This window comes from Achroia grisella, unplaced genomic scaffold (assembly GCF_030625045.1).
Source record: "Achroia grisella isolate CSIRO2021 unplaced genomic scaffold, CSIRO_AGI_Agris_v1 utg4116, whole genome shotgun sequence".
Taxonomy (NCBI): Eukaryota; Metazoa; Arthropoda; class Insecta; order Lepidoptera; family Pyralidae; genus Achroia; species Achroia grisella.
The window spans coordinates 957,883-973,382 of record NW_026712845.1 but is presented as its reverse complement, the minus strand read 5'-3'; the positions used below and the strand labels follow the sequence as shown (position 1 = coordinate 973,382).

At 31.1% G+C, this 15,500-nt stretch overlaps 1 protein-coding gene across 1 annotated transcript in view; it reads left to right on the top strand.

Annotated features, from left to right (window-relative positions):
- LOC131844665 (ATP-binding cassette sub-family G member 4-like) overlaps positions 1 to 15,260 on the top strand; it is a 52,038-nt gene extending 36,778 nt beyond the window's left edge. Inside the window, exons 2-12 of the mRNA XM_059193601.1 lie at positions 6,544 to 6,658; positions 7,054 to 7,270; positions 7,756 to 7,901; positions 8,507 to 8,630; positions 8,973 to 9,087; positions 9,490 to 9,707; positions 10,711 to 10,879; positions 11,362 to 11,462; positions 12,244 to 12,399; positions 14,110 to 14,318; positions 15,076 to 15,260. Coding sequence (XP_059049584.1) covers positions 6,544 to 6,658; positions 7,054 to 7,270; positions 7,756 to 7,901; positions 8,507 to 8,630; positions 8,973 to 9,087; positions 9,490 to 9,707; positions 10,711 to 10,879; positions 11,362 to 11,462; positions 12,244 to 12,399; positions 14,110 to 14,318; positions 15,076 to 15,223 — 1,718 coding nt within the window. The 3' untranslated portion in view covers positions 15,224 to 15,260. The remainder of the gene's footprint in view (positions 1 to 6,543; positions 6,659 to 7,053; positions 7,271 to 7,755; positions 7,902 to 8,506; positions 8,631 to 8,972; positions 9,088 to 9,489; positions 9,708 to 10,710; positions 10,880 to 11,361; positions 11,463 to 12,243; positions 12,400 to 14,109; positions 14,319 to 15,075) is intronic.
- Positions 15,261 to 15,500: the final 240 nt, after the last annotated feature.

The window sequence follows — 15,500 nt, the reverse complement described above, 5'->3', positions numbered from 1 at the left end:
TTATGAGAATGGACCAATACTTTTTATTTTGGTTTTGCTATTAATGTCAATGACAGTATGTATTACTCTAAAGAATTATTACAATAAGTAAAAAATATATTATAGAATTATTAGCTGTCCCGGTAACCGTTGATTGCCACCTGGTGTATAACAAGACTAATTCTCAAACCTAATATATATATATACGCCAATTTTTTCATAAAAACTGTCGGTTGACAATTGTTTCAGATGATAGCAAATACTGTGTCATAAAATTTTATATATTTATATATTAGATTAGATTTATAATTAAATTTTTTCTGCGTTAGATTTTCGCCGTTATTGCAACAATTTTCATTGCAGCTCTACTCCTACTAGTCGTAACGTGGTGCTATAGTATATTATAGTGTAGGCTATATGCTTATAACTTTCGTCGATAAATAAAGTATCCAACACTAAAAGAACTATTAAAATCGGTTCAGTAGATCTAGATATTACCCCCTGCAAACTCACAAACTTTAGTCTATAATAATATTAGTATAGATTATCGCTCTGCTACTGTTTCATATTCCAAGATCATTAGATAGATATCTTAATTATCTTGACATATAAAAATTGTATGAAGCTAATTAATTTCTTGGCAGTTATTCTTGTTTAACACTAGATATTTTCTTAAGTGGTAAAAAATAAAAACAAACACCGGTTTGGTTGGAGATTTAAAACAGAGACTTTTGTCCGGATAATATCAGTACAAAAAGACTGTTGCTTAATAAAAAGATGGAGAAAGGTTATAAGCAAATGAAGTCAGACACATTAAAACCAATACAAGAACTTTGAAATTTTCAGTTTCATATTGAACCCACTTGCAAAGAAAATAAGAACATCTTTAATTTTCTTCATTTCTAATAACATTGGATCAGCAACAGATATCTAATACCATTCCAAATTTAAAATTGGGTTATGGTAGTTTCTGAAATATGATGAAGAGAATCATGAATAATGATAATGAATGATAGAGAAATATATTTCAGATAGAGAATTATATTTCAGAAACTACCATATACGAACGACGAACGAATGGGGATGAACGATAAGGGTTTCTTTTTGTACAGGACCAAAAAACTAGATTATTATAGATCCATGTATTGGTGTACATTATTTTTGGTTTTAAATTAGTTATTGAAAAGAAGGTCAGGGTCGGTGACCCCGGAACATTTTATAATCGCAAATGAAAATGACCTTAATAACAGAAGCCAAGAGAATATTTTTTGAAAACATGTTATTATAATTATTTGGTATCACAAAAAGTCTAAAATAATCTAGCAGTTTAATAATAAAAATGTAGCAGACACGGTTAGTTTACATTATTTTAGTGGGCAGAGTTTCGTTATTACCTAATGATAAAATGACATATTTTAATCGACTATCTTGATATAAGAACCAAACTACTGAAACCGACTCTGATGATCTAAACTAATATGAAAAGTATCCTTTAAAAAAAATTCAGTTTGCTTTATCAATAACAGAGTTCTAAGGCAACAAACATAAAAAACACAACGTTATTAACAATGCCCTTTTTGAAATCAGTTAAAAATAAGAATTAAGTAATTATCTCAGTTCGAAATAAGAGGATTGATCCAACGAATTTCATTAGTGGAAGTGGAAGTTATATAATCTGTTATAATGTTTTAACTTCAAAAAGATCGAATCTATATTTCTTGCCACTACGTTTTTTGTTTAATTGCTAGAGCTATTTGTTCGTTAATCCATCCGTAAGAAAAGTAAATCCGTAAGAAGTAATATTCAAAAGTCCAAAATTCAAAATCCCAAAAAAATTGTTGATATTATTTAATCAATGTATAGACACGAATGACGCCAGTTTTTCATTGTTACAAGTAGGTAATTCATTCTAGTAAAAAACCCCAGACCGCAGGGATTTTTTTTCATTATGAATTGATAACAAAAGCTATTAGTAAACCTATTCACAAATCTGAATAAAAAAATGTGCTGTTTTTGTAGAAGCATTTGAAGTGAATCACATGTTTTATCACATTTTTATGATATTATAGAAAATATTTTGAGTAGTAGGTAAAGTACGTACCTATAATTTTTTTCTAGTTTCACATAAATATTTATTTGGAATTGTATTATCCAAGTATACCTGTACAATACATGGTCTAAAAAAATATAATAGGGATCTACTCTTATCACAATTTGATTTATAAATCTACATATTATCTGACATAACACTGTTGTTATTATATAATGCCTGACAGAAGGGAGAAGAGTGTGCCAATTTTCACTTGTTTCAGTCAAGTATAGGTTTTACATGAAACAACTACAATTTATCTGTTTAGAAAATGTTTTTATATAGGCATATTCATAAAATATGTTTTAATACACAAACTAGGTAACCCAGTCCAGCATTTTACGATTAAATATTCACAGTAAGGTAATCTAGAATAAGTAATATAGGTCGCTGGTTTAAATCCAGCTCGAAAGACCAAATTTTGTGTCCATCTCAACTAGGTCCATGAATAGACCGATGGTAAAACCACATCGTCCGGATTAACTTGTAATTATATTTTATATTGAATAATAATTCGAATACAATTAGCGGAGTAAAAAAGGGTGTCCAAAAAAACGATCGCACGAGAACATAAAGAGTTCTCTGTTTGAAAAACAAAATAAATTTGTAAAAAAGTTATCATTGCTATTTCTGTTGTAGTTATCAAAATATTTCATACACCACAATTCCGAAATAGCATCGAAATTACCATGTATATATAATTTTCTAAAATACTGAAATACACATTTGATATATTTTGTTCAATAATGATATATATTATTGTACCAATTTTCATCATTTAGTTCCGCAAAGTTAGGAGTGGTTTTTCTAAGAAACCTTTCCTAAACAGATGTTTATGTTATTAGTTCATGGAAAACCTACTTGACTGAAACGAATGAAAATTAGCACACACACATTTGTGCTAAATATGTGTGTGCTAACTTACATGTGTTTAAAAATATTAAATAAAAAGCATATATAATTGACATAATCTACGTACCTTACTCAGCAGTTTTGAATCAATTTTAAATTAATTAACATTAGCATATAATTATTAGCATATTGGGAAACTGTAAAGCTCACTTAGTGTGACGTAAATAAATAAATAAATAAATAATTAAGACTGCACATCCTAATTATGTCAATTATGTATAAATCTTAATTTAGTTAATAGATATATTTGTACAGCTGTATTCAAACAAACATAAAGTTTTAATTCTATGCATAACTCTAGCATTAACTAATTAAGTATGTATAAGTATTATGTCTATTTCATTATGTATGACTGTTTTGTAATGTATTTTAGTGAATACCTATTAATATTTACCATAATATTGTTCTAATAACTTTGTTTGTCTGTAATTATTTAATTTGCTAATGAATATTATGATATTTACATAATATTGTAAATCAGTAATAAACAAATATGCATTCTCTTCGTCACTGTACTTAAATTTATTTATATCATACTAGCCAGTTTCGGGTAATAGTAACCTAATTGGTATTATTAGGAGGAAAGGAATTTTTGAAACGCGAAAGTGTGGATGTTTATTGCTCTTTCACGTAAGAACGAAATGTATTTTTAATGAAAATTCACAATTGTATTGTATATTATACCGCTTATATATACACACAGCTTATGTAATATATCAAAATAACGTATATCTAATCTATAAATTTCACTCGGGTGCAGCTAGTTATACATACATATGTTAAGAAAAGAAGATAATAACGTATTAATTAAACTAATTAAGTGTAATAACAACGACGAAAAGAAATAATTAAATATTATTAAGGACACCATATCTTAATTAAACCGTTGTTTCTAAGATAAGCGACGGTTATGCACTTGAACTAAATACATCCAATGTAATTTAATAAATATTTATATTATTATAAAACATAATTGAAAAAACATTTCATTCTGATAGTGTTATCTGTTATAAGTTCTAGTAATAGTAATAAGATAATATAAAAATAGTTGTTTCCAAAGTTAGGTTAATTTTTTTATCTGAATCTCCCACACATTAATATTATTATATATGGCATTACATAAATTTCGACATTATGTTATCTGTTATTTTATACAAAAATTTTTTTATCCTGAGTGATGCAAGCCAGATCGCATATTACTAAAATAAGTCCGATATTTAAAATCTTCTTTATAAAGACTTTAGATACAAGGAGATTCTGATTATCAATTTTGACGATGCTTTAACATGACAAGAGATAAACTACAGTTTCCACTTATTTAATTAGTTAATAGACCTTTAAAACATTACAATTATGATAATAAGGGTAAATAATAACGTATTTATGAATTGTAATAAGTTGCAAATAAAATCCGGTTCATAATTACCTCTTTTACCTATTCATATTTATCAAGTCTCTTAATTCTGCGATAATAATTAGGGTGATTTAATTATGTGATTACGATATATTTTGTTATTGATAGAATAACAAAAGTAAATAAATACAATGTCATGCAGAGCAATCTATTCCCATAAATTATCTTTAATTATATTTCAATGCAATTTATTCTTTTTTTTCTATATAAAAATCACAGATAACATAATATTACATAATAAAAATAATACGTGGGTTACTTTTATTCGGATTCATAGGAGGATATAAGTAGTGTTATATCTTATAATATATAGTATAATAATCTATACGGACCCAGTCTGTACAGGCCACCGAACAGTAGATAACGAAATTTTACAGATTATATATTTAATATGTAATTGGTCATTATTAATTGAAAATTATATGATAACGTCAAAACAGCTTAATGAGCCATTCATTGGTCTGATATTGAAATCCATATCCCACCAACGTGCATAGAACCAACTTCAAAAATAAGATGTTCGACTATTTCTTTAATACAATGTTGACAAACAGATATACGGCATGTCTAGTGGCAAACAGTACTTAACCAATACTTATATTACGATCTACAAATGAGACAAATGTACAAGCATGCCAAGTTGACATCAGTAGTTAAACTATATTTTGGTGCATGTATGTACTTAACTACGTACCTTACTCAGCAGTTTTGAATCAATTTTAAATTAATTAACATTAATTATAAATCTACTAGTACAAATTGTTTTTTTAATTAAAAGCGGGTTTTTGTCATTACTTTATAATTTACAATTTAAAAAACCAATTACAAATTTTACTAATTATTACCTTTGTATCTTGATTGAAAACGTTTTTCCCAGGAACACGTGTCGAAGTTAATATGAAATTTAGGAAATTTTATAACCTTACTAAACTACAGAGCCGTGATACATTTATTTGAAGCTTTAATGTTTACCTACCTCAATTGCAATCAACTATAATTTTTTTAGACTGACAGTCATAGTTTGCAAATCCTTACTAATATTATAAATGCGAAAGTAACTCTATCTGTCTGTCTGTCTGTCTCACTATCACGCCGAAACCACTGAACCGATTTAAATGAAATTTGGTACACAGATACTCTAGACCCTGAGAAAGGACATAGACTACTTTTTAATGAAATACGAGGGTTGCAAAGGGTTGAAAGGTTATATGGAAATATCGTCATTTTACGCGGACGAAGTCGAGGGCGCAGCCAGTTATTAATAAACCATTAAACAATTGCAGATGGGAACTTTAGTTGTTAAATAGTTAATAAATAATTGTAAATCTGTCAACAAATATATATTTTAAATGAGAATATTTCTATAGAAAAAATTAAGTAAGTATTAGTGAAATCGGATATATTAGTTAGCATATACTACGAAGAGATTCACACTATATTTTGAAGCGTATATTACATACTTACCAGAAATAGAAACACATTTATAAATATCAAACTGAAATTTATCCATGTTTATTATTTGCAATCGTATTATATAGGTTTTATGATTTAAATACTTCTGTTTATTTTGCGAATACTATGTTAATAAATACATAATTAGCATACATATGAAAATTATATATATGTACATAAGTTGCCATAATAAGTAAACAAGTAAACCTTTTGCAAAGTGTGTACAATTTATATTATGCCTGACTTGATTTATGTAAATTTAAAAAATATAGCTCCCGAATGTCGAGACTAAATAGGAAAGTTAATAGAATTAGCTTGCAGATAGGAATCACATTTATTTATGCTAATATTAAAATATGTAGACTAAGGATTTGAATGGATAAACTCAATAAGTAGGTATATAAACATTTTTAAAATTCTTTCACCTAGAGAAAACTATATAATTTGTCACCAAGTTTTATAGGTTATCTTGTACTATGTCCATTTTCTAAACGCAGTAGTTGCCTAAAATAAACTTAATAAAACGATGTAATATTATGTTATCTGTGATAAAACTAACAATCTAAATTAATATATAGCTTTAGATATTAGTAATACATCGGTAAAGGGATTATAAAAGTCTTCTCCAAAAAGATATAGGCAAATGCATATAACTCCTATAATTTTAGATAATATCACTGTATCTCTTTTGTTACAGAAAAAACAATCCTGAAAGATGTGTCTGGGCTGTTTAAGTCAGGAGAACTCACAGCTATTATGGGTCCATCAGGAGCAGGAAAAACTTCTTTATTAAATGCTCTCACTGGGTTCGCGTAAGTAATTTACCTTATACTTTTGGTTAATGTAGAAAATAGTATGAAAGAAAACTTGTACGCAATGAAAATACAATATAGGCTACTTTTTTTCGGACTACTCTAATGCTGTTGGCCGCAGCTGGCCTTTACAGCTTCACCGGACGAGTATGTAGAGTGCTGAAATTTTTAATTTACACACCGTAACTGCAAGTATAGATTTATTACTAAAACTACGATCAAAATCTATCTACTCGAATTTGCATTGAAAGTCAACCAAATCGAATATATAGTATACTAACTATAACTATACATATAGATATAGAAATCCGACAGATATTCGGATATAAATCTATACAGTAGAGTAGTGTTATATATAATATATAAAACAATAATTAAGGTCATCATAATTACAGGACCCATGGCGTAACAGGCACAATACGCAGCGGCGATAAACTATGCGAATTGGGAGATAAAAACTCAACGGCTGCTTTAAAAGAATACAGAAAAAAAACGTGCTACATCTTGCAAGATGACAGACTAAACCCGCTGTTCACAGTCGAGGAGCACATGTGGTTCGCTGCTGACTTGAAACTTGGTAACTGTCTCACCGAGAAGCTAAAGCTGTCTGTGGTATGTTCACTGATCGTGAATCCGAATGATCGAGTATTTAATTCTACATCCTAATTATGATATTCACATAAAGCCATTTAGTCAAAGGATCTTGTAATATAGTAATCTGTTATAAATACTTTTTTTGTTAATAAATAGTAAACACCCAGGCAAATACAAACAATTATATTTATGAATCCAAATGTTTGTATCGTGCGAGGTATCGAATACGGACCTGGTAATTGCAACAAGGTAATTCAACATTGTAGGGGGTGAACTTATCACGTCACCGGTCACTGAAAAATCAGCCATAAATATAAACTACCAAAGTTTTAATAAGACAAGCAATAAGTAGTAATTATCGAATACTTCGACTAAACCCAAAAGATATAATGTATACTGAATACAATATTCAATAAAAAAATATTCAGAACAATAAGATATATAGATTCAATATATTTTATTTATCTTAACGCTGCTCGTTTGAAATTGAACGTTATTTACAGATTGACGGTATCCTGGATACCTTGGGTCTGGCACATACGAAGAACACCAAATCTAGCCGCCTCTCAGGGGGTCAGAGGAAGCGATTGTCTATAGCACTGGAACTCATAGACAATCCTCCCGTAGTATTTCTGGACGAGCCGACCACGTTAGTGTTTTTTTTTTATATTACGAGAATACATATAATGCAGGGCACTCTTAATTATTGCGAATTTAGTCGTTTTAATTTGTTTGTTAAATATTTGTAAGAAGAAACTGTCCAAGAACGTCCTTAATATAAACTAGTTTACTCGGTTGTAATAATGTAATTCACGCATTAAACTTATCTTTTTCGCTATATTGTTCAAATACTTATGTAACCTGTAATTAAAAAACATAGGTGCATATTACTTGCTTGTACAAAATACCCAGATACTTAAATGTTGTGTAAAGACTTAAATACAAGAAACATTTATACCAGAATTACTAATATAGTGAAATTCAACTCAGCCTCCTTTCACCCTGGAAAGGGTCATGGCTCTGTCCAGGGCGGAAATGAGGCCACGCCATACCAACTGGGGTGCTGGATCATGTTAATCTGAAATATATCAATTTTAATTTGATTATCAACAGACGAAGGTTGACTGTCGTTTTTTTTTTATTTGGGATTCGTTGATAATATATACTAATTCATTAATTTATGCTTTCTTTTTTTTGGAATTTTTTGAAAATTTTTGTTTTTAAAACATAGCGTAATGTTTTTTTTCATTACAGAGGTTTAGACAGCTTGACAACGACACAGTGTGTAGAAATGTTAAAGAGCCTGGCGCAAGGTGGTCGTACTATAGTCTGTACTATACATCAACCTACTGCTACAATATACTCCATGTTTGATCAGGTCAGTTATACAAATATATTAGCACATTCGTTCAATTTCAAAATTTTTCAAATTAATTCTTTTTTTGTTTGTAACTTCACACTTAATTATATCATTAGGAGAGTATTCACAAGTACAATAAGCTCTAGCTTTGTTTTATAAACATTAACTTCCTTTATTAAAACTGTATCTAAAATTTTATTTTAGAAATATTAGTACAATACTAAAATAACATATCGTTCTAAAGATATAAAATTAAGTTTATTCCAATAAGGATAATTTCTATTTCTAGGCTATATATCAAACGCTACAAGAGCCAAAGGAACATGTATGTCATTGATTCATATAGTAAAATTTCGGCAGGTGTATTTATTAGCAGAGGGCATGTGTATATACGACGGTTCAAGTGGTGACACGGTGCCGTACCTCGCATCTGCCGGCCTGCAGTGCCCAAAGTACCACAACCCTGCAGACTATAGTATGTACTCTATATTTATTATTTCCTTATTATAACACACGTTGTTTTGCCATATAAATTTAAACCGCTATTAAATATTGGCCTTGGTGATAGAAGGGTGAAAATTTAGGGCTATATGTATTTTTAACATAATAAAAAAAAAAAAAGTTGTACAAATTTTTTTTTTAATTTTACGCGTGGACACTTATCACTTAGGGGTATGAAGCTCCTAAGAATATAGTTTAATACTTGTCCCTGACGGTTCTAGGTAGCGAACTCTGAAAAAGGCTGAGCACAATAGATTTATGTAGGTCGCAGTGCTACAGGTCCAATCACCTGACAATAGTCCAAACAAGGCAATAATAATAGAGGTATGAAAAATATGTGATACGATAAATTTACATATAAGATTATTTATTTCAGTTTTAGAAGTAGCCAGTGGTGACTATGGAAATTTCAACGAGATTCTCGCAGAGAAACGTGAACAGGCTGAAAAAGTAGCTCCTGTGGTTAATACTAACGAAACCAAAGTGCAAAGCCTCTCTTGTGGCAAAATTGACATCATTCTCAATCCTCCACACGAGTTATATAAGTTCTTCATTCTCTTTACACGATGTATAATTCAACTACACAGAGATTGGGTATGTATATAAATACTATTATAAACAAACTAACAGTTTCGTCTGATTTAAAACATAAAGCATAACCTATATTCGTCTTTGTGATTTTCTTTTGATGATTGATATCTCATAAATATATTAGTTTTATTTAAGATGACGACTAAATGGTTAAATTTATCTATTTAGTCGTTAAAATATAACAAACAGACATACTTTCGCTTTATAATATTAGTAATATTGATTATTTTGACAGTTTATTGTAAAGAACTTTATTTGACGGGTTCGTATTTTTAACATACATGTATAAAACATTTAGAGCTGTCTAAGTCAAGTTTATTTTAATATATCAAACAAAATATGTACATAATCTCCAAAAAATTTTTTTAAATTTAGAATTTTTAATTAAGAACGACAATTAAATTTATTATTTAAAATGTATTTAATCTATACGCTTCGAATTACCGTTTAATTTGCAAATACTCAGTTGCTCAAGCTTGGCGGGTGAAATATATGGAGACTGAGCGGACGACTATTTACGACGACAAAGTCTATCTCAGTATAAAAAAAATGTATACTAATTTCTTTAACAATATACAATCATATCACTAAATTGACGGCCGCAGTGGTATAGCTTTTTAACACACTGCCTTACTTCCGATGGTCGCGGGTTCGATTCCTCGCACAAACATATGTATTCATGAGTATGATTGTTTGTATCGGCCTGGATGTTCTTTATATATAATATTTACGAAAACATCTGTGTATTTCTCAGTTATCTAGTACCCATAACACAAGTTTTAGGTAGCTTATCTTGGGACTAGTTGGCGCTGTGTGAATTGTCCTGAGATTATTATTATTATATCACTAAAAGCAATCTCTTACAGACAATCTGGATTACTATTTATGCATGCTACCTATAAAATATTCATATATTCGCCATTTATAACAACCTATAAAAGCAATGTAATTAACTCGTGTACTTATATTAATAGTTTCAACACATTTACCTATATTATTTCCGCAGTCAGTCACCTATTTAAAACTATTACTTCACGTACTTATTGGGATATTCGTGGGCCTCTTGTTCCAAGACGCAGGCAGCGATGGTTCTAAAACCATCAACAATATGGGCTACCTACTCGCTTCGATGACATACCTTACCTACACGTCTCTTATGCCTGCTGTACTTAGATGTGAGTTGATACTTCATTTTTCTATATAAATATTATTTTGACGGTCTTTGTTTACCTATTAGCTCGACGCCTTACCTTACTTACGAAAGTCGCGGTACAAATGGTTGATTGGTACAATGGTTTGAATCGAACCCGTAACCATTTGTATTCTTAAGTATGATCAGTATTATGACATATATAGTTAAGAACCTATAAAAAAAATATATTTACGTAGTTTTATTAAATGTCTTGTACCCATACCTTGGTCTGCTTAGCTTAGATCTAGAGGGCTCTGTCTAAATTCTTCAGCGTCATTATTTGTTGTTATCTACAGGGTTAGTCGTAGGTATACGAAGTCTAAAAACCCTCCAATCGACCGCCTATCCTATCCTCACACAATCCCAAACACAATGATAAAGAATTAATCAAATACACCTATTTGTAGTGATGCATTTACATAAATACAGCAATTGTTTATTCCAAGTATTCTGTTTTATTTTCAGTTCCCACAGAATTGGCGGTTCTCAAGAAAGAAAACTTTAACAATTGGTATAGCTTGAAAACATATTATATTGCCGTACTAATCACCAGCATACCTTTGCAGGTAATAAACAAATGTAATAGATATGAAATTATTTTAATTTATTCTTCTCCTACACTTCGAATTATTTCTGTTAACACATGAGACTATTCCATTAGTTTACGTCTGCACTATAACACATATTTAAATTCAGTGTAAAACCAGTCCACGTTTCGACTCTGAGTTTTTTCCTTGCGTCTTTGACGTGCGTTTTTGCTGTAAATCCGTATTACTTTCTATTTTCAAATTTTCATATTGTTTTGCTCTTGCTCGTAAAATGGATTTAATTTCACCGATTTTTTATATATAAAGCAGCTCATAAAACACGCGTGCGTTATAAACACAAATAGTTAAGTTATAATCCATAAACGCACTACTTGCAAATTTTTTATCAAATTTCGATGTGATCGCCACACGGTATCTCCAGCCAGTTGGCAGCGTGCTGATTAAAAAAGTAAAACGGCTGAAAGCAACAACGTGAAGTTTTATGTTTGAGTTTATTTGAAATCAAGTGTATTGAAACATGTTGTACGTGCATATTTATCACGCTCGGCTCATTTCACCCTCGCCTACGGCTCGGGCTGAATTTCCGCCGGGTGTGTTATAACCATCATAACACACTTATATCGTAATATACTATTAAAATATTTAAAACCATCGATATATAAATTTATGTTTTAAACAAATAAAAATAAATGAAGTTTCAATTTCAAATTAATGTTTAAAATAAGAACCTAGCGATATTAATTTACTAAATAAAAAAGTAAATTACATACATTGTAATAAAGAATGACATTTATTTCAGATTTGCTACAGTTTTGTGTATACTGCGCCTTCGTACTATCTGACTGGACAACCTCAGGAGTTATATCGATTTGCTATGTTCGCTCTGGTGTTGGCAATCGTGACGGTACTAGCCGATGCTATTGGCAACGTTATAGGAAGCTGTACTGATCCTGTGGTAACGTATCTAACTTTATCTTTTTATATAATTGGAATGGCAATGAAGCCGACAATCAATATGATGGTAAATGGTAAAAGGCCCCTGTAACAGCACTAAGGAAATAATATTATCGTGTGACTAAGACTGCCTTTAGTCGAAACACAAGTAACAAAACAATTTGCGTCTCGGCTGAAATAAGTAATACTGAGATGCAGAACATTTTTGTATAAAAGCTTCCTCAATCGAAGTGAGTACCTGCTTTTTTATATACAGATAAGAGTACAAGCAAAGCAAAAAGGATAGAAGCCTATAACTTTCTTTTCATATAAAATTACTCGTAGAGTATAAAAACAACTTTAAATGTGATTGAAAATATTATGATTACCATTATTAAAACTACTAATACAGTATTATGAATATTATACAGATCTATATACGAAAGTATAATTATATATGTAGGTACATATGTTTTTGTTTATGTGATAGTAATGGTCAGCCCCGGATCTAGGAGGCAACACGGGACCCATGTCCCGGGTGGCAAGTCCTAGGGGCGGCAAAATCAAACTTGTTGACCAAATTTTTGACGCACCTTTGACAACTTGACCACTGACATACGGACGTCAAGTAAATTGTGTTCAAAGCATTTGAAAATGAAGATACAACTGTTAAAAAAACATCAATACTAACTGGACAAATTGTATGTTAATATGTAAATTGCTAAAATATTGGCACGAGGGATAAAGCGGCGAAGTATTAGGGTGCTGCTAATAATCCGCAATTAGTCGAGACTGCAACAAACGCGGTGTTTCATTGTTTGTTAATCAACGTGTGCTTGTAGAAACGTTTGCATCGATTTGCCATGTACAAGGACATATTTATATACTTGGATGCAATCACGCGATCCTCCTAATTGTATTAACTTTGTAACACAATAGTATAAAGAGTGTTAAAGTTATAGTCACAGACACGCTAACTTGGCATTCAATCTTCATATAACATACTGTCACAATCTAATATATTATAATTAAATTTATCGATACATCTATTTATAGTGTGTATACGACAAACCATTTAAAAGGAATAAATAATTAGAGCTTATTCACACTGAAAATTTAACAAAATATGCGAATAGTGAATTGTGTACAACTAAACGTGTCTAGTCTAGAGATGCAACATCGTTCAAAAAAAACATCGTTGTTTTTAATATTTTGAGCCTCTTGAAAATGTGTTTTAAAAGAAGAGTGAGATCTGTCAACGAGAATACAGGATAACAGGCATGATTGATGATGCATCATTTTTATTAGGATTGGCAATGCATATGCTCTATATGTATATATACTATTTTAAATTTGACTCGGTCATTATTTATACGTATTTAGTAAAAATTGCGGGGTCTAATCCGAATCCCGATATTAAACCCCAGTTTACCCGTCATCATGGCGGTTGAAACACTACTGAAATATCGAAAACTCGGTAAATAAAACTGGCTAAAATCCCGCGATATTATGTATATAGGCGAACATTACTACTTACCATCAGATAGACTATCGACCATCAGAGTAAATGCTCTTCCTTTATCAAAAAAAAATTACATATGTTGACACTTTACTTACGGTATGGTCTATTAAAACATAGAGAGAAAAAAAGTATATCCATAGGCTATGCTAACCGTTAATACAGATGAGCAATATGATCGATTGCCAAAACTGTAATAAAAAAAAATTCCAGAACGGCACATTCTTCGGTGCTGTATTGACGGCGGCTATGATCCTGTACTCTGGTTATGTGGTCCTGTTCTCGGATATGAGCGCTACAATGCGCGCTGTCTCCCACATCTCATTCATGAAGTATGGATTTGAAAGTATGGTGCTATCCGTATACGCATATGGGAGACCGCCATTACCTTGTCCTGAAACTAAAGATTATTGTCCTATAAGGTGAGTTCATAAGGCTTTAGTAATCAAGAGAAATTGGATCCATGGGGTGAATTTATTTCGTATGATAAGGGAATGGTGCACCCGCCTGCGCAAACAGTTTACGCTGTTTTCGCCAATGGAGGATGATAAGTTTAGCATGAAGTCAGGTCAGTTAGCCCATCGTGATAAATTCAACATGAATTTAGCTAGCAATGGAGTTATTTGTTCACATTACCAATATAGTCACTTAGCTTGGCGAGACTTCGCTTCGCTTTGTGTGTTCTACAGATTATACAACGGAATGTGTTCTGAGGAATTGTTCGACATGATGCCGACGGCCACCTTTTCACCATCGACAGGGAATTCATCCCCACGCGCTGGAACCTAAGTGGTCCCGAACAGTGCGGTTTCAGAGGCTTCCTCCCGCGTACACTTAGATTGTGGAATTAACTTCCTGCCGAGGTTTTCCCACGAGACTACAGCGTAGGGTTTTTCAAGAAGGGCATGTTAAGGTTTTTTAAGGGTAGGCAACGCGCACGTAATACCCCCCCTGGTATTTCAGGCGTTCATAGGCTACGGTAACCATTTACCATCAGATGGGCCGTATGCTTGATTGCCACCATCGTAGTTTAAAAAAAAATCTACTCCACCTTGAAGGAGCAAATAATGACTATTCATGGAGCATATTATATTATCTGTGTATAGAGCAAGAATTATGTTTAAGGACAGACAAGAATTATGCTCATGTTTAAATTCTGTGTTATTTAATTTATTACAGACATCCTACAGAACTAATGAAGATATTCAGCTTCGATAAGGACAACTACTGGTCGGACATAGCTGTGTTGTTTGTGGCAAACATTATCATCAGAATTATAGCGTACCTAACATTGAAACGGACAATTAAAAGTACTGTAAGAGCATAAATTCAATGTTTAGGTATATCAGTGCATGCATTTATATGGTGACACCAAAACTTAAATTTAGAAAAAAAAAAAACCAAAACTTATTCTTGTCATTCCATTAGGTTTATTTGTAGCAATTATTTGTAGATATATTGCAATCTTTGTATTATAAGTAACATCTATTTCCAGCCGCATAAAAGTATAATTTGATGTTGTATGTATAAATATTATTTAAGAAACGAATGTATCATTGTAGTGATCATAGATATATTTATTGTACACCAATACCTTGCCCTTA